Source organism: Diabrotica undecimpunctata, chromosome 7, assembly GCF_040954645.1.
Source record: "Diabrotica undecimpunctata isolate CICGRU chromosome 7, icDiaUnde3, whole genome shotgun sequence".
Classification (NCBI taxonomy): Eukaryota; Metazoa; Arthropoda; class Insecta; order Coleoptera; family Chrysomelidae; genus Diabrotica; species Diabrotica undecimpunctata.
In genome coordinates this window covers 34,062,663-34,088,130 of record NC_092809.1, presented here as the reverse complement: position 1 = coordinate 34,088,130, position 25,468 = coordinate 34,062,663, and the positions used below count along the sequence as shown (strand labels likewise).

The 25,468-nt window shown below is 33.6% G+C and overlaps 1 protein-coding gene across 1 annotated transcript in view; it reads right to left on the bottom strand.

The window, feature by feature from the left end:
• Positions 1-18,425: 18,425 nt before the first annotated feature.
• LOC140445163 (uncharacterized) overlaps positions 18,426-25,468 on the bottom strand; it is a 39,712-nt gene continuing 32,669 nt past the window's right edge. The window contains exon 9 of the mRNA XM_072537022.1: positions 18,426-18,628. Within this exon, the coding sequence (XP_072393123.1) occupies positions 18,502-18,628 (127 nt within the window). The 3' untranslated portion in view covers positions 18,426-18,501. The remainder of the gene's footprint in view (positions 18,629-25,468) is intronic.

The window sequence follows — 25,468 nt, the reverse complement described above, 5'->3', positions numbered from 1 at the left end:
GCCGTGACGTTCTATAATGTCGTTGTATTACTTTTTCTCTATTGTAAAATGCTAAAAACCAAAAATATGTGGTTTATGCAAGATAGTACACCACCACATTCTAGTGAAAAGGCAGTTAGAATATACTTCAATACAACTTTTCTGAACGTTGGATTGGTCGTGGTAGTCATATTCATTGGCAATGTGGTGAGATATTGATATAATTATTTAATTCATAAAAAATCCGAAAAGAATACTTATTGTTCATTACGTAAATTGTTTACCCATTTTTATTACGCAATTTAGTTCAGCATAATATTAGTTCGTTAGTAAATCATAATATTCCATTTGTTCGAGATGTAATTATAGTTACTCGTAAGCTGTAACGTAATCATATAAATAAGTACTGTCATCGATAGGTTATTCCGTGTGTATATAAGTAACCAATGAACGAGATACATCACAGTTTAATAAATTATTTAACTTCTGCGACAAATAAGATGTAGTTCCATAATATACCATAAGATTTGGATAGGTATCCAAAATAATATATTCATCCATTATACATTATAGCCACCACGTAGCCCCGAATTTAATCCGCTTGATTTTGGTGTATTGGGCGCATTAAAACAACGTGTCCATAAGAATCCCATAAACATTCACAAACAACTATGGGAAGAAATAAATACTGCAGCAATTTCTTTAGAACCAATGATGATATTTAATATGAGACGATCTTTTATGGAATATATTGACAAATGAATTAAAGAAAATGGTGGACATATCGAACACTTACTTTGACAAAAAGTTATGTTATTTAGTTTAACTATTTCTTAATTTGCTTTGTAAACAAAATGTTTTGATTATGACTTTAATTTAACATAAAACGTAAAATGTTTGATGTAAAATGCTATTGTCAAATCCTATTATTAATTATCCTGCTGATATATTTATTTTATTTAATATTTCGTTAACTATTAACTTTAGTTAAAGGTGTTTTATACCAAAATTAAGAAGTATTAATGTTTTTGACTGTCTGTTCTTCGTTGCCTGGAGTAATTGCCTTAACATCAGAATTATGCAGCTGATTTTGAAAATGCGATTATCTCGAAAACTGTTGAGTTTTGAAGTTATTAATAAGTATACCTTTTTCTTGTTAAAATAATGTATCTTTAATATTTTTTATCCCAAATACAGGTAACTTAAAGAGCAAAAAAGTTAAGTCTAAATTTATACCACTTATATGGCATAAGTATCGCCCTCTATCAGTTACATCAAAGTGTGCATCAAATTATAATTTCTCATATTTAGTAGTACCCAGTTGTAAATTTTTATACATAAATATTCACAAACATGAAAGTTGTAGCGAAAAATAAAATTTTAATTTTGCACTTTAACACCCTGTATCTTTCTTAATATCAACATTTTATTAAAGCAATTTGGCTTAAATCGTAATATTTTAATGTGTAGAATCTACTGTTTCTTTTTGTACAATTACTTAAGGACCACCCTGTATAATGAGTTTAAATCATTTGGTTTTACGCTAATTATTCTTAACCTCTCCTCATGTCTCTGTCCAATACTTTTTTTTAGTAACTATCTTATTGACTTCACTTAAATTTTTTCAGATTTTTCCTAAACAATATTTTTCGACGTTTATGGCAAATATTTCACAAAAAAATTCTATGATAGTTTCATTAAATAATTTTTCTTTTTTTGCGTATTCAAACAGCAGATACAAGTTTTCTGTGACAAATTCTAATCATCACCTTAAGCCAATGATATTAAGACGTTCATTCCATAATCAATGCAATAAAGCTCGTCAATATTCTTCCCGGATAGGCATACGTCATTCATCCCCCGTTGTCTCTTTATGGAATGAAGCATCCGAAACGATAGTGGCGGCGGCATCGATAAAGTGGCTGCTTATTCGAAGCTAATGGATGAGCACATTAACTCAGTTAGGGGTTACAAAGGCAGATTTCGTTGTCTTTGGAGGTTGAGGGGCTTTTCGTTGAAGCGGTAGACATGTTACAGCTTTGATGTGATATCGCGGTTTGTTAGGCAGCTTCTTAGACCGCCCGTTGCACCGTGTGTGTTCTGCGTGTATATTTCGTACTGCGGCGGCGACACGAGGGAGGCGGGTGGGTTGATTGGTCCAAAAAATAGCAAGCGAAATGGTTTATTATTATTTATGAGAACATTATAGGTATAATAATCTCAGATTACTACTCTCTAAAATAAAAAATTATTTGAAGGGACTTGTGTATAAATGCGTATTCTCAGAATCAATACTAAGATCACTGATGGCTGCCAAATTTCTGTTTAAGATAGAATATAAAGGTCTAATAACTGATCAAACAGTATCACAAATCAGATTTTCCATTCGATTGTTTTTCTTTACTTGCAGCTATGGTATAGTAACATTAAGCATTCTTCTTCTTCGCAAGGTGCTGTTTTCTTGCGAAGTTTGGTGATCTTTATGATTATTCTACTATTCATCATGATCTGTTCTTCTGTTCACTGCTATTGTAGCGTTTCCTTTGTTCACAAAGTAGGTCACAAAAATCGATATAGTTTATATCTTTTTATGTTTTAAACTAGCGGTCTAAACAACTACTAGGTTTTGTTTACTTTAGCAAAAAGTTGTTTTCGAAAGAGAGAACTATTTACTGTCTGGTTTTTCCTTGTTCCGCTTTCAGAGATTTTAAGAATATTACCTGAGCTTTTGAATGATTGAACATTGTTTTGTTTTGAACTAGGCATTAGAAAAGCAGAACACTTGACGACCCCGAGTTTATTTATCGCTGTGATAGGGAATTTGTGAACTAAGTCACTTCTCGCTTTGCAGTGGCCGGAGGCCCCAGGACTACAACAAAAGATAATACCGGTGAATTATCAGTGTCCTCATAAAATAAAAAAGTAAGATTTAGTTCTAGATTCTCAATATTATCTTTTTTATTGGTCTTTATAGATTGAATAAAAATATGTAATACCGTTATAGAATATTTTTTTGATAAAAATCAGCTGCAGTATATTTTGCATAAGTTGGTGGTAAGCAGAGAAAGCAGTCTATTTGCATACGTTGATGGTCAGGCCATAGAGTTGGGATGTCTACATTCTAAAAAAAAAACAGTAGATTACGTGTGCTCTACCCTTCATGCTATGGCATGCTGGACGAGCCATACAGTCTGTAGTCAACATTCGAGGTATGAGCGGGAACACAAAGTGTATTCAACGCACCTGGCGCATCATAAGGGTCTTCAAATTTTAATCTTTTTCAACTTGTCTTAATTAAAATGTCTTTAATTTTTCCTATTGGCCTCTTGCGGCTAACTCTTGTTTCTTCCGACCCCGAATGGCTATTAGGTTTCCGAGGGCAGAGTGGTCACTATGTTTCTTTCTACTGCATACTTATTCATCGAGTGATTGCCGTTATAAGAAATCCCCCACTAACTGACCAACGGCTTCAGGCGGATGAGTTAGTAAGTGGTAGGACACTTATTTGTCTTGGGGTTGAGAAATTGGCCCCAAAGGTGGATGAACCTATATGTGGTCAATGGCATAAGAATGTACACACAAAAATCACAATCACAAAAAAACAAGTATGGGCTAAATGTATTGAAGATCTTTTCATGGACATAAGAACGGAACCAACACAAATTAATAGCGAGGAAGCTCCAAAAATATTAAAATCTGAAGTCCAACATGCTATAAACATGTAATAAACAACTCAACTCACATCGAGCTGATTAAACTTATAGATGACGCCAATTTAAGCGCAATAACTATCCTCTTTAACAACATATACAAATCTGGTAAGATGCCTACAGAATAGCTACTATCGACCTTTGTTCCGCTACCAAAACCCAAGAATCCCAAACACTGTAATGACTATAGATTAATCAGCTTAATGTCACAATTATTAAAAACATTTTTAAAGATTTTACATGCAAGAATATTCAGAAAGTGCGAAGCAGATAGAAGGTTTGGCTTTCGTAATGGCCTCAGGACAATCCAAGCTCTGTATAGTTTCACAACTCCTGCTTAAAAATGTCGAGACCAACAAAAAGATTTTTTCTTCACATTTATAGACTATGAGAAAGCTTTCGACAAAGTTAAACATAACATTCTCATGGAATGCCTAAAGCGAAAAGGACTCAACAAAAATGATATTAAGATAGTGAGAAATCTCTATTGGAATCAACAGACACTGGTAATATTCGATAGAAATAGGACGCATATGCAACAGATAAGTAGAGGTGTGAGACAAGGTTGTGTACTTTCACCAGTACTAGTTAATATATACTCCGAAGAGTTATTTACATAAGCACTTAAAAACTGTATAGAAGGGATCAAGATATATGGTGAAAATATAAATAATATTCGTTAATCCGACAGAGTCATTATCGCTGAAGGTGAAAAAGACCTGCAGATGCTACTAAATACAATTTGTAATTTTGAAGAATGGTTTAGTTTAATAATAAACATAAAGAAAACAAAAACCATAGTTATCAGTAAGAAAAGTAAAGTCGTAACAAGGATCCAGATAAAAAATGGGAATATTGAACAAGTGGATAAAATGAACTAATTAGGAGTCCGGATTACTGAAGATTTAAATCCAAAATCAGAAATTCGATCAAGAATAGAGCAATCAAGAGCAGCTTTTTTAACGATGAGGAAATTTCTAAGTAACCAAAGACTCAATCTGCAAATTCGATATCGGATGGTAAAATGTTATATACACTCCATTCTTCTTTATGGTGCCGAAGCTTGGACTGTTAATATTGACTTAATGGAAAAGCTGGAAGCTTTTGATATGTGGATTTTTAGAAGATTTTTGAAAATATCATGGACCAATCATATTACGAACGAAATGATTTTGCACAGAATGAGAAAAGACAGAAAACGTTTGACCAGCATTAACAGGAGACAGACAGCATATTTGGGGCACATACTTAGAAATGAGAAGTACGAGCTGTCGCAGCTGATCATGAAGGGTAAAATCGAAGGAAAAAGAGTCATAGTAGACGATAAATATCCTGGCTGAAAAACATTAGAGACTGGACCGGGTTGAACACACAGACGTTTTTAAGAAAAGCAGCAGATAGAGACGAATTTGCAATGGTTATAGCCAACGTCGGCACTAGTGAAGTCGGCACTAGAAGAAGAAGAAGATGATAAGCAGATAACGACAAGAACTTCAAACCGTTAAAGTTATCTTATTTTTTATTATATTTTTTGGATGAAGTAAGTTATTCACGGTATGCTGAATTTTTCGATGATTCAATGCTACAATGAATTGTAGAGATAGATGCTATACCTGCTCCATTATAAAAGAAAAATAAAAGTCTTGTCAGTGTTAAAAATAATTTTAACCAATTTGATTAAATGTTTAAATTTTGTATGTTCCGCTATTTTTGTAGGGTTATTTTACTAGATATTCAGTTATCATACCTAAATATTATGATATGCTCTTAACTGAGGTAATGTCTAGACATGTTGTATTTTCATTATTTAATTTGAGTATCATTTTATTTAAAACAAAATTAAAACTTTTGCTTTACTCAGTTATAAAGGATTTCATGTAGTTCTAAAAATATATATTTAAAACCTGTTTTGTTTTAATTTACATTTTTGATTTGGCTATTTACATGTATGGTTTATGTCTATTTTGTTAATGTTTTGATATTTTAATACTTACTTTTACTTGGCTGAATATTCTACCCTATTGGAAATAAAAGTTGTTAATTAGTAGCAATTATTTATTTATTACTCTGTTATAATCTTCTCTTCTTTTGGAAAGTAATAAGACAATTCAGGATAATAACAGGAATGTAGAGCGACGTATAAGGTAATTGTGTTTGTTTTTTGACCATATATGCATATCGGTTGTCATTTTTTTAATCTTTCTTAAATTGGTGCGCCCTTAATTTTACCTTTTCTTTTTACACCAAATTTTGTCTATTTCCATTGGTACGTTTCAATCAATTTATCTTTATCCAAATATATTTCATACTAGATCTATAGACCCACGTCAGAAAGCTCGCGGTTGTCCTTCAAAACATCTGGGCGCCAGTTTGGAAGGTGAACATATTTGTTCCTAGAATTCTTCGTTTCTCTCTCACTGTCATATGATGTAATGTATGAAACTAAATCTTGGGCAGTTGAAAATCGAGGACCAACTATTTCATCAAGATTATTAGCATGTAACCATCTTGATGATCTTGGTTGGTTGGGATGGTTAGGCTTCGTATCTCGACCTTGAACATGACGTTGTTCAAGGTTGAGATACTAAGACTTTATGCGTTGCAAGTTTCTCAAACGCGTTTAAAAACACGTTTATGGAGAAGAACAGTAGAAGATTGAGATCTCTGGGGAAGCTTACTGAAGGAGACCAATAGTGCCATTGGATGAATCAATGTAAGTTTCTCAAACGAAAAGGCGTAGGAGAAGAAGGCCGAAGAAAACTCGGAGAAGGCCTTAGGCAGGGCATGTTGGTAAAGGTAATTATTTTTGGTATGAAATAAGATAGAAACTTATTGACAAATGGAGAATCTAGAGAAACTTATCACCAGCAAGCGAAGGTTTGTCATTTAGTGTCGATTAATGTTAATATTAATTTATAAAGAGAACATTTTTAGTGATCGACTGTATACAATGGTTAAAAAGATACATGGAAGTTGTAAGGTAACTTGGGTATCAGTTGGCTGGTAATTCTGGCAGAACCTAGACGTGGTCACCATTTTCATGAAGGGGCTTAATAGTGGCCTTTTATTGGTAAAATCCATAATTTAATAACATTATATCATTAAATTACATGTTAAACTAATATTTTATAATGTAATCCAAAGGTTAATAAAGCGTTCTTAAGTGGTTTTTTTGCAAATGTTTAAGTGTCATTGATGATGGTCTGATAAAGTCGGAAATGTTTTAAAAGGTTGTTAATCCATTTATACATTTTTAGTAAACATTAAATATATTTTTAATTACACAAGAAGTTTTTCACTTACTTGTAAGTTTTTTAATATTAATTTGACTACAGCATTGCAACACAGAAAAAAAGAGAAATGCGTTATCATAATCTTAGCAAAGGTAACAAAGATATTTACATGGAGTTAATCCGCTTGTTTTAAAAATAAAACCTAATATTTTAGCCTTTAAAGCATCTTTCAATTCAGCACTAATATTAAAATGTACCAAATAACGCGTACAATTTTTTCTGTTGGAAAAACAGGTGTTTTTAATTGCCGCGAGAGTTTTTTGTTTGAATTTTGATAATTAGTAACGATGACCCTCCGGATCTTGGAAGCAAACACTCTAATGTATTTTATTAACCCGTGACTAATTCTAAAACAAAAGATCATTAATTTTAGTGAAGCAAAGCCAAAGTGCCTGCTGCTGACCAGGTATATCTAATCTGTTTTCTTGTGATATTTTATAACGTGAGAAAAAAGAAATTGACTTTGATTGAAGGTGAATTAAGAAGTGGTGGGATGCAGTCGAATTGACTTATGAATGGGCAACTATTATTTATATAAATATAGTAGAATTTATGATGATTAAATCTTATAAGACGAGTTGTATATTAATAGTTCCTGAAGATGTGTAATTATAAAACAAAAACAATTTAATTGAAATAAAGATTGATTCGACTGAAGCAAATTTACTTGCTGATAGCAATAAAATATGTTCTTCTCGTTTTACTTTGTATTGAAAGTTGATTTTTTGGTAGGTTTCTTGGTATCCACTCATTGTGTGGTGAGCAAATTAGGTAGTCGTCATGTATCGGCTATGTCTTTTAGGATGTTGATCCAGTGTGCCTCTTATAAGGTATAGTGGCATTCTTTCTCTCTATCAATAATTTTTGCAGCTGGTGCGCCCGTAACTTCTACTGACTTTTTCAGTGCCCTATTCTAGTACGTGTATTAGATAGCGACAAAAAATTGTATGTACGTATTTATTTATTTATCCACGAAAATCAACGGAATTCATTATTCATGTATATGAAGAAAGCTTATTGACGTACAGGTATTTAATTTCTTGGCAGTCTTTATCATATTGGGTATGCTGATAATCAACCTCTAGTTTTGTGTAAAACTAGAGGTCACTGCTTAAATGAATTTAAAATAATAATCGAAGAAAAATGCAATATTTTGCCTGTAAATAAATTAGCGAGAATAGCAAATATTAATTTGTGAATTAATTACGAAAATTAGCTGGCTTTTACTCATTGCTGTTATCTGTACAAAGAATAGGACTCACCTTTGAAATATTGGTGTAATAATCATAGCAGGAGTAGAATAGTAGCGTTGTCCGTCGCGGCGCCATCCGAGGCACAAAAAAGGGACGTCCCGATAAACTAGGTGCATTTCGTTTGCTGTCTCGGTATTCCTTCCTATGTGTGTCTTGAGATGGCCAGAAAAACCCTCTTGCCGTTCCAGGTGGTCTATGGGACAAGTGCTCCCCCATAAATCAGCGCTATTGTATGGCGCTTTTGAATGGCGATTATCTAACTTAATGGTCACTGAAATATGATACTTTACAGCGGTTTGTGTGCTACCGACATAATTTCCAAAAATAACAAAAGAAAGTCAAATTCCCTGAACTTAAAAACAGACATGTGTTTAAGCCAGTTTACAATGAGATTTTACTGAATAGCAGAAAATATTATCTTTTAAAGTAAATATACTTATTCATATACAATACCGTGTGCTTCAGAACGCCAAGTGCAAGATCTCATATCTTAGACGTAGCTTTCATTTTCTTCTTCTTCTTCTTCTTCTCGTGCCACTACTAGCGGAGATTGGAAATCATCATGGCCACTGCGACTTTGTTAGCAGCGCGCCTAAAAAGTTCAATCGAACTACACCCGAACTATTCACGTAGATTACGAAGCCACGATATTTTTCTTCTTCCCACACTTCTTTTGCCCTTAATTTTGCCCTGCATGATATTTCTTAAAAGTTCGTACTTTTCACCTCTCACAATGTGCCCCAAGTATTCCATCTTTCTAGTTTTTATCTCATTTAGAATTTCGCATCTTTTGTCTAAAGTTTGGAGTACTTGCGTGTTAGTGACGCGGTCCATCCATGATATTCTGAGAATGCGCCTATAGCACCACATCTCGAAAGCTTCGATGTTTTTTGTGGTCAACTGTTTTAGTGTCCAAGCCTCTACTCCATACAACAGGGTAGAAAAGACATAACACCGCAGCATTCGTATTCGTAACTTTATATTGATATCACGATTGCAAAAGAGTTTGCGCATTCTATTAAAGACTGATCTAGCAATTTCTATTCTACATCTAATCTCTTTTGTTTGATCAGTATCGTCTGTGATCCAAGCACCTAGATATTTATAACAGGACACACGCTCAATCGTTGTATTGTCTATTACAAGATTAGCTCTGATGTTCTTTGATTTCGTGATTACCATAAATTTAGTTTTTTTCAAATTAATTTTCAAGCCGTAACTGTTACAGTATATATTGAGACTTTGAACGAGATGTTGTAGTTCTACTAGCGTTCCCGTTAGGAGAACCGTATCGTCAGCATACCTTATATTGTTGATCGTCTCACCATTTATTATCAGACCAAGATCTTCTTCCTCGAGTGCTTGTTCACAAATAGCTTCACTATACAGATTAAATAAAAGTGGCGACAAGATGCATCCCTGCCGGACTCCTCGACGGATTTGAATTTCTTCTGTTAGCCTACCCTCAACCTTCACATTTGCTGTTTGATTCCAATATAGGTTGCATATTATTCGAATATCTCGGCTGTCTATATTTTTCTTTATTAGAATTTGTCTTAGTGGTTCATGTTGTACTTTGTCAAAGGCCTTTTCGAAATCAATAAAGCAGGTGTAAATTTCTTGGTTCATGTCTAAGCATCTCTGTGAGAGAACGTTCATTGCAAACAGAGCCTCCCTTGTACCCAGCCCTTTTCTGAATCCCATCTGAGTGTTACTGATGTCTACGTCTAATTTCCTATAGATCCTATTATGGATTATTTTCAGGAACAGTTTTAATTAACAGCTTTCATTTTAAGCACATTAAATTACATCAGAATTATTTGAAATTATTCAAATAGCTTTTTGGTTGCAGATTTATGTTAATAATCCATTCAAATTAACGACATCTCCTAGAAAATCATGTACGTAATTAAGAAATAGCGTAAAGAGTTTGGCCTACTCCCCATTTCACAGTCAGACACCTGCGAGGTACCATTCCTTCGTTAAACTGCAGATCGTGTTTCTTTAAAGACTCAGTTAATAATTTACAACATTTTAGAGGACAGATCTATACATTTAAGTTTGTAGTAGAGCGTTTTTTGTTCAGTTGTATTGAACGCTTTACCAAAGTCAACAAACAGGCGCAAGTTTTGCTTTTAGATTAATTATAATTGAACAGTTGATACACTGTGAAATTTTCCTTAATATAATCCACCTGGTATTCTAATAAAACCCTTGATTTTACCTATTACCAAAGGCCAAAACAGTTTGGTCACAGCGTTCATGTAACTTCTCCCCCCGTAGTTCATTACATTATTTAGTGAGTTTTATTCTACAGAGGAAAAATGGTACCGTTCCGGAACTGATATCTGGCTAAACATTGTGTTAAAGCAACAAATATTTTTTTCTTTGGTAATCGCATCGGTACCTGAAGTTTTATTATTTTTAAGGCTTTTGAGCGCTAGATCTATATCCGTCAAATCAAAACACCTATCCTTAATTTCTTTATCAACGTAAGGTTCAGCATAGCTTAGTGGCGCAGTACTGGATTTATAAGACTTAAAAAATGTATACGAAATGTTTTAAGGAGATTGCTACTGTCACGAAATACCACCTTTTTTGTTTCACAAGTCTGTCTAAACTCTCGCTTTATCTACGAATATATATTGCCCTAAATATTTTGACGAAGCTCATCAAACCTATTCATCCGTTACGGTCTGTAGCCATTCTCCTCCACGACCGACTACCAAGGAGATTTTTGGCGTCCTCATCCACATCATCCCCCCGTCTCGTCGCTTTCTCGGTCTTCCAATAGATCTCTTCCCCTGTATTTAACAGGTTATTGGGAAGCCCGTTTTTTTCCATCCTATATACATAGCCCGCCCATTGAAGGCTCTGTAGGCGGACATACTGAGATAAAGGTGGTTCTTTATATATATTTCATAATTGTATCTGATTCGCCACCTGTTGTTCTCATTTCTAGAGCCTAATGTTCATCTCAGTACCTTTATTTTAAAGATGTCTATGCAGTTTACCGATATAGTCCATAGAAAAGTAAACTCTCCTCAATCTCATGGAAGCCTACCATTCAAACACACTGGATCATGTTCCGGACAAAGTTCCACAATCCATGATCATTTGATATTTTGAAGGTCTTATTGATATAAAGTAAACTTCCTCTTATACACTTTATATCGAGACTAGACTCTTTCTCTCATTTACATCTCTTACAATAACAGTCCCCACCTCCCTCTAGGTTATTATCAGTCAGTCGCAGTGTACCTACTCAGTTCAGTACGCAGTAAGCATGTATTCTTCGGACTACAACACACGAGTGTCTTCTTCTTTGGCTCTCGGTATGAATTTGTACCCTAGCACTAAGGGTAATGTGACTTTGGATCTGAAGAAAATTTAATTCTACTAGCTCTGCCGTTTCTGTAATTATTCGTTAAGCCAGTAAGCTTTAAAGTAGGCACCAAGTTTGCTACATCCATTCAGAAATATTCGTTTTATTGTCTCATAGTAGTTTTATTATTAGCCATCTCATTGGAGCATAATATGTTATTGCTTTTGTAGTTATAGCACACCTTAAACTATATACATGGGTTTTTCGTAGTCGTGTGATTGAAGTACCACTCAAATAAACACTCATGTTAATGTTAACAGAGAAATGCCATAAAAAATTCAATCATAGTGCTGGAAAATGGTTTAAGACTACGAGAGTACTGAATAAAACAATTTAAAATTTATAAAGTTTATTAAAAAAAATAAACAATATTTTATTAGAACTCTATTATGCATTCAGGAAAACGGTTCATTCATCGTCAAATGTTTTCTTTTTCTTCTTTTTAACAGGCTCCAAACCGCTCGAAAACTCCGACGTCGTCAGACTGAGCGATTTTATCTTTTTCTTTTTGGGCGCTCTTGGTGGTGGAGCATCACTAAAAATAAACAAATAATCGATATTAAACAATTAGAACGAAATTAACATATCACATGTTCTAAACATGAAGAATAATTACGGAATAATATTTTTTTCTGGAGTCTTACGTTGCCATGTTATCTATTCCTGTTGTAACTTCAAACTAAACATCAAAATCAAATAATGTAACTCAAATTTAATTTAACAACATTTAAAGGGTTTGTACTCAAGTATTTAGTGGCTTAAAACATGCACATCCACAACAGAGTTGTAAGGCTTTTAAGTATTTAGGGTCAATGATTAGCCGAGATGGTACTTGTATGAAAGATATAGAAATGAAAATAGCACTGGGAAAACAAGCCACAAGAGCACTTCATGGAGTGATATGGAACAACACTCTAACCAAAGAAAACAAAAAGAGGATCTTTCAAAGCATAGTGATGAATATTACCTATATGGAGCGGAAGTATGGCCAATGACAACAACAATACGAAATAAAATAAGAACAGTTGAACTAGACTTTATCAGAAGATGTCTACAAATCACAAGAGCGGATAGAATAAGAACGGAGGAAATATGGAACAGAATGGAAGTAAAATGCTCAATTACAAAAAAGTTGGAAAACAGAGACCTGCAGTGGTACGGGCATGTACAAAGAATGCCAGAGCATAGGTGGCCGAAAAGAATATTAAACTGAGACCCGCCGGGAAGAAGACGGAGAGGAAGACCTGCTACAAGATGGAAAACATACGTCGGAAATGCTATGATAGATAGAGACCTCAGAGAAGGTGACTGGGAGAATAGAGTGCTGTGGAGGACGAAAACGGCGAACTCATAATAGGAAAAGCCGAAGAAGAAGAAGAAGAAGAAGAAACATGCACATCCAGATAGCACTGATGATGGAATAATAATTCCGAAAACGTTCTGTGATGTAGCCCGATAGGGTGTTTTAAAATATACCTTTTATAAAGAAATTTTTAAATAAATATTTTTTTTTACGTCGCGGATAGTAAAATATGTAACAGTGGAGCGATGTGGAAACTCAAGAGACTAAAACCCCGTAAGTCCTGATGAAGACTATAGAAAAAGTTTCGAAAGATTGACGTAGCAAAATTCGAAGTGGTAATATTAATTATTAGGGTGAGTTTTTAGTATGACATTGGTCGATAATTCCATTATGGTACAGAATATCCAGGCTTGGATAATACGTCGAATTCTAAAGGGATTAATAACTACGTGGTAAAGCAAACATACAATTTTTTAAGTAGGACACCCTGTATATTTTCTCATGTTTAGATTCCTCTCATAATACCTGTTCTTACTTCATGAAGTTCTACACTACTATACAGCGTGTTTAATAACCAGTTATGACCATTTTTATTTTCATATCGCTATGAAATAAACACCCTGTATATAAAGAAGGAATACATAAATAATTATTCATTTTACATGATACCGTAAACAAAATGTTCTAGTTTTCAAATTAAGTTTAACAGAAACCATTAACGAAAATTCGTATACAGGGTGAACTACAAAAGAAAATTACGATTTTCTTATCGTAAAAGGACGTCAAAGACCACATAGTTTGCGTATCACTGTTAAAAAAGTAAGGATTGCTTGATGTGTAATGAAAATTATGCCGATTCACTGTTCCATTTTTGTGAAATGTAGCCTCATATCCAAAAAGCATGTTATCGATAATCGTCGACTGTTAATTCTTGATGTAACTATATGCGATAGGGATGTATAGTATTTTTCATATAAAAATGCGTCCACGTTATTCAAGATTTACGACGTCAGAACCCCACAGCGTTGCCAAAACATCAGAATAGTTAGTGAGGAATTTTTAAAATGTCAAATATTTGTCAAACTATTATATTAACAGTAAATACACTTAGTTTTAAGATTACTGCAACACACTAAAATACATAAGAAAACATTTTAATACAAAATTATATATTCTAAATTTTAAGCTTACCACTTTTAGAGCATTAATAATAAAAACGTCCCGCCATTATTTCTTGTTCAAAATAATCCATCTTATATGAAAGCTTATGAGCTTTCTACAAACTATTTAGTTATTTTGGCATAGCACAATCACAATACACACCAATAATTAGTTTTTAACGCTATTAATCTAAATTTAATATGTATTTATAAATAAAATTTATTAGTATATAATATATTATGATCAAATTGTGTAAGAAATCAAAACATAAACAAAATTCTTACTCTAAAAAACCGGCAACACTTTAAACAATTTTGCCACACGCTGAACTGTCATTAAAATTTGAAGTATTCCCGTATCAGTTGCGTACAATTGTCTAATATATTTAATTAAAATTATTATTTTGTGGACTATTAGACTTCAAGAGTTATTTCATAAAATTTATATTATTAATAATAACATATGTTTTTGGTTATTTAATCAATATAATTCTAAAATTCCCAATACAATGATGATTACATTTTTCTGATTATTATACCATGTTGACGATTATGAAAGATCGAGCAGTTCCGTATGGGTTTCGTATTATTAGCTGTGTTAGGAAAATTTTAACTCTAAGGTTGACGTTCTGGAAATGTTAAATATAAGTGACGTCACTTTATATAAATTGTGACGTGGCACGCATTTTTATATGAAAAATACTATATTTTAGGTTTTCGGAGAATTTTTGCCACCGAAGTTTAACTAATGTCATGCTAACGTGAAATTTCACGAGTGCTGATGTGGGGATCCTCAGTAGTAGTTAACAATACATTATATTAATTTTTTCATTTTTAACAGTTTTAGTTCTCACATTTTTTTCAATGTAACTGACCCAGTGCGAGCAAAACGATTCAATTATTTTTCAAAAGCTCTTATATTTGCCTTTCTTCGTTTAGGATATCGCTGTTGATATATTCTGGATGCACGTAGGGAATTTTTCGACTTAAAGACAAGCCACACAGATGGATTAAAAAGGTAATAATATGAAAACTATAATTTTTTTTAAGTCTACTGTCTTACCGTTGTTAACTGATTACAAGTGACCTTTTAGTTACGTAATATTAATAGTTGTTTGTCATTACCGACAGTTATGAATATTTTACTAAAAACTTACTGGCTTAGAATACAGCTGCTATAAAATTAATCCAAAAACTGTTACATTTATTGCATATTGTTTTGATTTGTTTTTTATCAGATTTATTGAACAATATTAAATTTCATAGGCGCCGGCAGCGGGGTGCAAGGAGGTGCACTTGCATCCCTCTGTCCGGAAAGAAAGTATGCTGATAATCAACCTCTAGTTTTGTGTAAAACTAGAGGTCACTGCTTAAATGAATTTAAAATAATAATCGAAGAAAAATGCAATATTTTGCCTGTAAATAAATTATCGAGAATAGCAAATATTAATTTGTGAATTAATTACGAAAATTAGCTGGCTTTTACTCATTGCTGTTATCTGTAAAAAGAATAGGACTCACCTTTGAAATATTGGTGTAATAATCATAGCAGGAGTAGAATAGTAGCGTTGTCCGTCGCGGCGCCATCCGAGGCACAAAAAAGGGACGTCCCGATAAACTAGGTGCATTTCGTTTGCTGTCTCGGTATTCCTACCTATGTGTGTCTTGAGATGGCCAGAAAAACCCTCTTGCCGTTCCAGGTGGTCTATGGGACAAGTGCTCCCCCATAAATCAGCGCTATTGTATGGCGCTTTTGAATGGCGATTATCTAACTTAATGGTCACTGAAATATGATACTTTACCGCGGTTTGTGTGCTACCGACATAATTTCCAGAAATAACAAAAGAAAGTCAAATTCCCTGAACTTAAAAACAGACATGTGTTTAAGCCAGTTTACAATGAGATTTTACTGAATAGCAGAAAATATTATCATTTAAAGTAAATATACTTATTCATATACAATACCGTGTGCTTCAGAACGCCAAGTGCAAGATCTCATATCTTAGACGTAGCTTTCATTTTAAGCACATTAAATTACATCAGAATTATTTGAAATTATTCAAATAGCTTTTTGGTTGCAGATTTATGTTAATAATCCATTCAAATTAACGACATCTCCTAGAAAATCATGTACGTAATTAAGAAATAGCGTAAAGAGTTTGGCCTACTCCCCATTTCACAGTCAGACACCTGCGAGGTACCATTCCTTCGTTAAACTGCACATCGTGTTTCTTTAAAGACTTAGTTAATAATTTACAACATTTTAGAGGACAGATCTATACATTTAAGTTTGTAGTAGAGCGTTTTTTGTTCAGTTGTATTGAACGCTTTACCAAAGTCAACAAACAGGCGCAAGTTTTGCTTTTAGATTAATTATAATTGAACAGTTGATACACTGTGAAATTTTTCTTAATATAATCTACCTGGTATTCTAATAAAACCCTTGATTTTACCTATTACCAAAGGCCAAAACAGTTTGGTCACAGCGTTCATGTAACTTCTCCCCCCGTAGTTCATTACATTATTTAGTGAGTTTTATTCTACAGAGGAAAAATGATACCGTTCCGGAACTGATATCTGGCTAAACATTGTGTTAAAGCAACAAATATTTTTTTCTTTGGTAATCGCATCGGTACCTGAAGTTTTATTATTTTTAAGGCTTTTGAGCGCTAGATCTATATCCGTCAAATCAAAACACCTATCCTTAATTTCTTTATCAACGTAAGGTTCAGCATAGCTTAGTGGCGCAGTACTGGATTTATAAGACTTAAAAAATGTATACGAAATGTTTTAAGGAGATTGCTACTGTCACGAAATACCACCTTTTTTGTTTCACAAGTCTGTCTAAACTCTCGCTTTATCTACGAATATATATTGCCCTAAATATTTTGACGAAGCTCATCACTTGATCTCTGGAACACATTACCTATCAAATCACACTTGTCAGCCCTTTTCTATAACACGGTGTTCATTTAGTCTCACCTTCTCGACGATCTTTCTGATAATTCTTTACAGTTGCTCTACAAAGCTTTCAGACTTCATCATGTTTAGCTCCAGTATCTATCTTCTTTTCTTACTACTTCTAACTTGTTTTGTCCGCTTAATTTAAGGTAGTAACGATAACAAGTTCTCATCTTACAACTGTCATCCCTCACTATCTTAAGCTCCAGGATTATTAACTAATAATCTAAGAAGTTATTACAACCCACAAAGAAATTCTTCAATCTCGGACTGAGCCTCCCGATATAGTCCATCCACCCATCCTATAGCTCTACAGCTCAATTCGAGCTTATCTCATCACACCTATTCATCCGTTACGGTCTGTAGCCATTCTCCTCCACGACCGACTACCAAGGAGATTTTTGGCGTCCTCATCCACATCATCCCCCCGTCTCGTCGCTTTCTCGGTCTTCCAATAGATCTCTTCCCCTGTATTTAACAGGTTATTGGGAAGCCCGTTTTCTTCCATCCTATATACATAGCCCGCCCATTGAAGGCTCTGTAGGCGGACATACTGAGATAAAGGTGGTTCTTTATATATATTTCATAATTGTATCTGATTCGCCACCTGTTGTTCTCATTTCTAGAGCCTAATGTTCATCTCAGTACCTTTATTTTAAAAATGTCTATGCAGTTTACCGATATAGTCCATAGAAAAGTAAACTCTCCTCAATCTCATGGAAGCCTACCATTCAAACACACTAGATCATGTTCCGGACAAAGTTCCACAATCCATGATCATTTGATATTTTGAAGGTCTTATTGATATAAAGTAAACTTCCTCTTATACACTTTATATCGAGACTAGACTCTTTCTCTCATTTACATCTCTTACAATAACAGTCCCCACCTCCCTCTAGGTTATTATCAGTCAGTCGCAGTGTACCTACTCAGTTCAGTACGCAGTAAGCATGTATTCTTCGGACTATAACACACGAGTGTCTTCTTCTTTGGCTCTCGGTATGAATTTGTACCCTAGCACTAAGGGTAATGTGACTTTGGATCTGAAGAAAATTTAATTCTACTAGCTCTGCCGTTTCTGTAATTATTCGTTAAGCCAGTAAGCTTTAAAGTGGGCACCAAGTTTGCTACATCCATTCAGAAATATTCGTTTTATTGTCTCATAGTAGTTTTATTATTAGCCATCTCATTGGAGCATAATATGTTAATGCTTTTGTAGTTATAGCACACCTTAAACTATATACATGGGTTTTTCGTAGTCGTGTGATTGAAGTACCACTCAAATAAACACTCATGTTAATGTTAACAGAGAAATGCCATAAAAAATTCAATCATAGTGCTGGAAAATGGTTTAAGACTACGAGAGTACTGAATAAAACAATTTAAAATTTATAAAGTTTATTAAAAAAAATAAACAATATTTTATTAGAACTCTATTATGCATTCAGGAAAACGGTTCATTCATCGTCAAATGTTTTCTTTTTCTTCTTTTTAACAGGCTCCAAACCGCTCGAAAACTCCGACGTCGTCAGACTGAGCGATTTTATCTTTTTCTTTTTGGGCGCTCTTGGTGGTGGAGCATCACTAAAAATAAACAAATAATCGATATTAAACAATTAGAACGAAATTAACATATCACATGTTCTAAACATGAAGAATAATTACGGAATAATATTTTTTTCTGGAGTCTTACATTGCCATGTTATCTATTCCTGTTGTAACTTCAAACTAAACATCAAAATCAAATAATGTAACTCAAATTTAATTTAACAACATTTAAAGGGTTTGTACCCAAGTATTTAGTGGCTTAAAACATGCACATCCACAACAGAGTTGTAAGGATTTTAAGTATTTAGGGTCAATGATTAGCCGAGATGGTACTTGTATGAAAGATATAGAAATGAAAATAGCACGGGGAAAACAAGCCACAAGAGCACTTCATGGAGTGATATGGAACAACACTCTAACCAAAGAAAACAAAAAGAGGATTTTTCAAAGCATAGTGATGAATATTACCCTATATGGAGCGGAAGTATGGCCAATGACAACAACAATACGAAATAAAATAAGAACAGTTGAACTGGACTTTATGAGAAGATGTCTACAAATCACAAGAGCGGATAGAATAAGAACGGAGGAAATATGGAACAGAATGGAAGTAAAATGCTCAATTACAAAAAAGTTGGAAAACAGAGACCTGCAGTGGTACGGGCATGTACAAAGAATGCCAGAGCATAGGTGGCCGAAAAGAATATTAAACTGGGACCCGCCGGGAAGAAGACGGAGAGGAAGACCTGCTACAAGATGGAAAACATACGTCGGAAATGCTATGATAGATAGAGACCTCAGAGAAGGTGACTGGGAGAATAGAGTGCTGTGGAGGACGAAAACGGCGAACTCATAATAGGAAAAGCCGAAGAAGTAGAAGAAGAAGAAGAAACATGCACATCCAGATAGCACTGATGATGGAATAATAATTCCGAAAACGTTCTGTGATGTAGCCCGATAGGGTGTTTTAAAATATACCTTTTATAAAGAAATTTTTAAATAAATATTTTTTTTTACGTCGCGGATAGTAAAATATGTAACAGTGGAGCGATGTGGAAACTCAAGAGACTAAAACCCCGTAAGTCCTGATGAAGACTATAGAAAAAGATTCGAAAGATTGACGTAGCAAAATTCGAAGTGGTAATATTAATTATTAGGGTGAGTTTTTAGTATGACATTGGTCGATAATTCCATTATGGTACAGAATATCCAGGCTTGGATAATACGTCGAATTCTAAAGGGATTAATAACTACGTGGTAAAGCAAACATAAAATTTTTTAAGTAGGACACCCTGTATATTTTCTCATGTTTAGATTCCTCTCATAATACCTGTTCTTACTTCATGAAGTTCTACACTACTATACAGCGTGTTTAATAACCAGTTATGACCATTTTTATTTTCATATCGCTATGAAATAAACACCCTGTATATAAAGAAGGAATACATAAATAATTATTCATTTTACATGATACCGTAAACAAAATGTTCTAGTTTTCAAATTAAGTTTAACAGAAACCATTAACGAAAATTCGTATACAGGGTGAACTACAAAAGAAAATTACGATTTTCTTATCGTAAAAAGACGTCAAAGACCACATAGTTTGCGTATCACTGTTAAAAAAGTAAGGATTGCTTGATGTGTAATGAAAATTATGCCGATTCACTGTTCCATTTTTGTGAAATGTAGCCTCATATCCAAAAAGCATGTTATCGATAATCGTCGACTGTTAATTCTTGATGTAACTATATGCGATAGGGATGTATAGTATTTTTCATATAAAAATGCGTCCACGTTATTCAAGATTTACGACGTCAGAACCCCACAGCGTTGCCAAAACATCAGAATAGTTAGTAAGTGAGGAATTTTTAAAATGTCAACTATTTGTCAAACTATTATATTAACAGTAAATACACTTAGTTTTAAGATTACTGCAACACACTAAAATACATAAGAAAACATTTTAATACAAAATTATATATTCTAAATTTTAAGCTTACCACTTTTAGAGCATTAATAATAAAAACGTCCCGCCATTATTTCTTGTTCAAAATAATCCATCTTATATGAAAGCTTATGAGCTTTCTACAAACTATTTAGTTATTTTGGCATAGCACAATCACAATACACACCAATAATTAGTTTTTAACGCTATTAATCTAAATTTAATATGTATTTATAAATAAAATTTATTAGTATATAATATATTATGATCAAATTGTGTAAGAAATCAAAACATAAACAAAATTCTTACTCTAAAAAACCGGCAACTCTTTAAACAATTTTGCCACACGCTGAACTGTCATTAAAATTTGAAGTATTCCCGTATCAGTTGCGTACGTTTCGTATCAGTTTAACTCTAAGGTTGACGTTCTGGAAATGTTAAATATAAGTGACGTCACTTTATATAAATTGTGACGTGGCACGCATTTTTATATGAAAAATACTATATTTTAGGTTTTCGGAGAATTTTTGCCACCGAAGTTTAACTAATGTCATGCTAACGTGAAATTTCACGAGTGCTGATGTGGGGATCCTCAGTAGTAGTTAACAATACATTATATTAATTTTTTCATTTTAACAGTTTTAGTTCTCCCATTTTTTTCAATGTAACTGACCCAGTGCGAACAAAACGATTCAATTATTTTTCAAAAGCTCTTATATTTGCCTTCCTTCGTTTAGGATATCGCTGTTGATATATTCTGGATGCACGTAGGGAATTTTTCGACTTAAAGACAAGCCACACAGATGGATTAAAAAGGTAATAATATGAAAACTATAATTTTTTTTAAGTCTACTGTCTTACCGTTGTTAACTGATTACAAGTGACCTTTTAGTTAAGTAATATTAATAGTTGTTTGTCATTACCGACAGTTATGAATATTTTACTAAAAACTTACTGGCTTAGAATACAGCTGCTATACAATTAATCCAAAAACTGTTACATTTATTGCATATTGTTTTGATTTGTTTTATATCAGATTTATTGAACAATATTAAATCTCGTAGGCGCCGGCAGCGGGGTGCAAGGAGGTGCACTTGCATCCCTCTGTCCGGAAAGAAAGTACATAGCTTACTTGACAAATCAGATGAATAGCTCTGAAAATAATAATGGCGGCACCCATGCCAAATTTTGTTTAGAACACTTTAAATCCACTCCCGAAATTTGAAGAGAAACAAAATATCTCGGAAAGTAATGAGTTTAGATGTATATAAAATGCTTCATAAAAATAAAAGATTATCATAGATGCAATCTTTTGAAAAATTAAAATACAGGGTTGTACATTTAAAAAATACGAGAAAAGCATTTTCTTTTGCAGTTCACCCTGTATTCGAATATTTGTCAGTTATTTCTATTAAACTTAATTTGACAACTAAAACATATTGTTTACCGTATTCTGTGAAATGAATACTTATTTATTTATTCCTTCTTTATATACAGGGCGTTCATTTCATAGCGTTTTCCAAATAAAAATAGTCATAACTCATTAAACACCCTCAACAGTAGCGTGAAACCTTGTAGAACTTCATGTAGTAAGAACAGAGATTATGAAAGGAATCCAAATATGAAAAATATACAGTTTTCCTATTTAAAAAATTGCATGTTTGCTTTATCACGTGGTTATTAATCACCATGTAGAATTCGGAATTTCTTGTATATAGATATTTCTTTCTGTTTCAAGTTTCACCATTAGTCTATAGGTAATTCATGGTTTCCTAATAATCAGAAACAAGTTGTGGGACTTGAATTGAGAAGAAACGAATCGTCCACCTGATGGTAAATGATACCATACAATTTACTAGTATACAGTCCATCTAATTTACAAACCGTTGCACGTCATTATCTACGTCAGAGATCGAAGTTGACATAGTTGCCAAAGTATAAAAAAATCCTGAATCCATTTTAAATCAAATAGGTCACATAATTATTATTATACTCTTTATAACGACTATTTAAATACTTACGTGACATTTTTGAAATAAAACACACTAATTTTGTTCTAAAAAGAACAGATTTGATTAAATAGGTAAAAATATAAAACAAGAGGAATTCACTTTAAAATTTAAAATAATAAAGTACAAAAGTGTTAACACCGCAACTGTCAAATAAGTGTTACCAATTTATGCCAAAATATCACCTTCGTTCGATTACAGTTACAGTGTGGTCCAAACAAATGTTCTTCATAAAAACGTTTTATAATGCATTTATACAAATTAAATGAAACATATTGTTGTCTATTTCTTTAAGTTCACATTAATAGAAATCTTTAAATATTAGTTCTATGCGTATATAATAAAATATGTCTAGTGGCTGTAATGTCAGTGTACTCGGCAAAGTGATTCTAAAAAAGAACATACCTACCGCCTAAATATTTCGTGTTGGTATCATGTGACGTCACGGGCTATGACGCCGATGACGTGCAACGGTTTGTAAATTAGATGGACTGTATGCTTGTAGCGACCTCTATACGAAGAAACATGAAATCAAAAGACTTCTCATCATCGATGGCGATTAATGTAAATACCATATAGAATTTTATAAATAGAAGGCACTGCCTGGCTAAATTTATCATGAAGTAAATACAACAAAGTTTTATCAAAAGTACAGTTTTCATTTATTCATTTTCGATATTACCTAATGTAATAATATATTTTCATAACGTAAACAACTTTCCTAGTGGTATATTTGAAAATTCTTCTGTATTTATTTACACTTCAAGTACGCGGGTAAATATTTTCATCGCATCCAAACTCATTATTCGTCGTCATCAACGTGAAAAATAGGAATTGAACGAAAAAAGAAAAAAGGAAAAATTAACACGCATCTGGCGGCTTTTCATAAGCTCCCGGCTCGGACGGTAACGAAGAAGCCGGTACACATTAATTTATAATTCATTGTTTTCGGAGGTATAAATTGGATATGAACTTAATAAAGTATAAAAATGAAAAAAGTAATAAATCTAATGAAGCAGCCGCTTTTTTTGTGGAGTGAAAACTAACGATTAATCATGAGGATTCATTAATTACCGTTCTCGTATACGGTGGACGTACTGTCGGTCAGAAGTTGATGGCAGAAAGGAGAGGAGTACCGCCATTTAACTAGATCAAAACATTAAATGCGCCGCCACGACTACTATTACATGCTGTAGCTACCGCTTTTTTCGAAAAAAATCTAAATTTATTCACTGTAGGAAGTCGATTATTAACTATTTTTCTTCTGGTCTATTCAACGTTATTGCAACTCTATTAATGCAAAATAAGCTTGTCAATAATTATATTAATTACTTTTCTGTGCTTAGTACAATGTACATACGTTCTGAGCAATTCTAACACTGATGCAAAATCATCCAATTGTCGTATCAAAAAGTAAACATACTATTTGTAGACTCTTTCACTTGCTATTTGATCTGTTTTCATTAACATGAAAATTATAGGAGTTGATTATACTCAACACTTAACGGTAATGAAGCATTTGTGTATGCTATCTTCGATTCGTTTACCAGAAGTGCCCAGAGGACGAGTTGAAGCTAAAGAAGCATCTGTGGAATATCCCACACGTTTTTTTAATATTAAGATTTAATATTTATTTATTAAAATATAAGCTTGAAAATAACATCGTATTAGCCAAAAACATTGGATGATTCACGTCAATGCCAAATAAACAATATGTGAGTTAACACTCGAAAAGAATCATGTGTGTCATAGATTTAGTATTTAAAAACTATTGGTTTCACGATATATTATTGTTAGAAGTAGAGTTCAGACACTGTCTCTAGTTTACGTTGTCGAACTGTCTTGGGTCACGATTGTAATGTTGAGTTAGTTATCAATAAAGAAGGAAAAAGTACAATCATATTTTTTGAGGTGCAACATGGAAAATCGTTTGGGCTAGCCAGGTGGGGGTGGGGGAGAGTTGAGGGAGGTGAGGGCCCACCACCATACATCATATATACTTTACGAAAACTATCAAATTCTAGAAACTGGAATAAGCTCTAAGGTACTATAACCTGTTCTCGTACAAAACTATCTAAATCGGCGATATAGATGGAATTTAATGATCCATGTTTTTACCACTATCGAAAGCACGTTAAATCGGGATATATGATGTGGGCGTTCCATACACGAGCAGGACAATATTGAGTACGCGATGTAGCATTTCTGGAAACCAACGGGACAATACGCTGCAGCAACGGAAAGCTTTCTTATGCTCGACTTCAAGTTAAACGACTTACAACAGACGATTTACAGCGAGCTTCGTAGAGACATGGACTGCAGCTCTTTAAAGAGATGCCGCGAACCACGATCTCATACTACATAATAGTTATTCCCAACCCCAAGCACTCAACTACCTCACCACTCAAGCTGTCACTCAAAAGTGAGAGAAGGCTACTGTCATAGTTTTTAGATTTTGTCTAGCTTTAGTTTTGTCTGGTAGTCCTCTGTTATTGTATCCTTAGTGTGTTTTATGGGGGTGTATAATGTCCTACCTACCGGGATATAACCGGGATAGAGCCTTTCTATCGAATTCGTATAAACATACAACTAGAGACTAATGTGATAAGAGAAGTAGTAAGATCGTTCAATTATAACGGATGACCAGAAGGCCCAAAACGTTAACTGATAAGCGAATCATCGTTACTTATTTCGAAAAACAAAAATTTCGGCTTAGTGTGTTACTGACTAATAAACAGAAGAAAAAACGTCTGGGCATTGTAACATTATCGAAGCAAGCATTCAAAATATCTTTTTGAATTTTTTAAATCGATGAAATGTGAAAAAATAAAAGTAAAAACAGTAAGGATTAAGGCAGGAACTCATGACACCCGCCTACTTCAATCTTGACACCTCAAGCCGCACTCTCTGACGTCAGCTGCC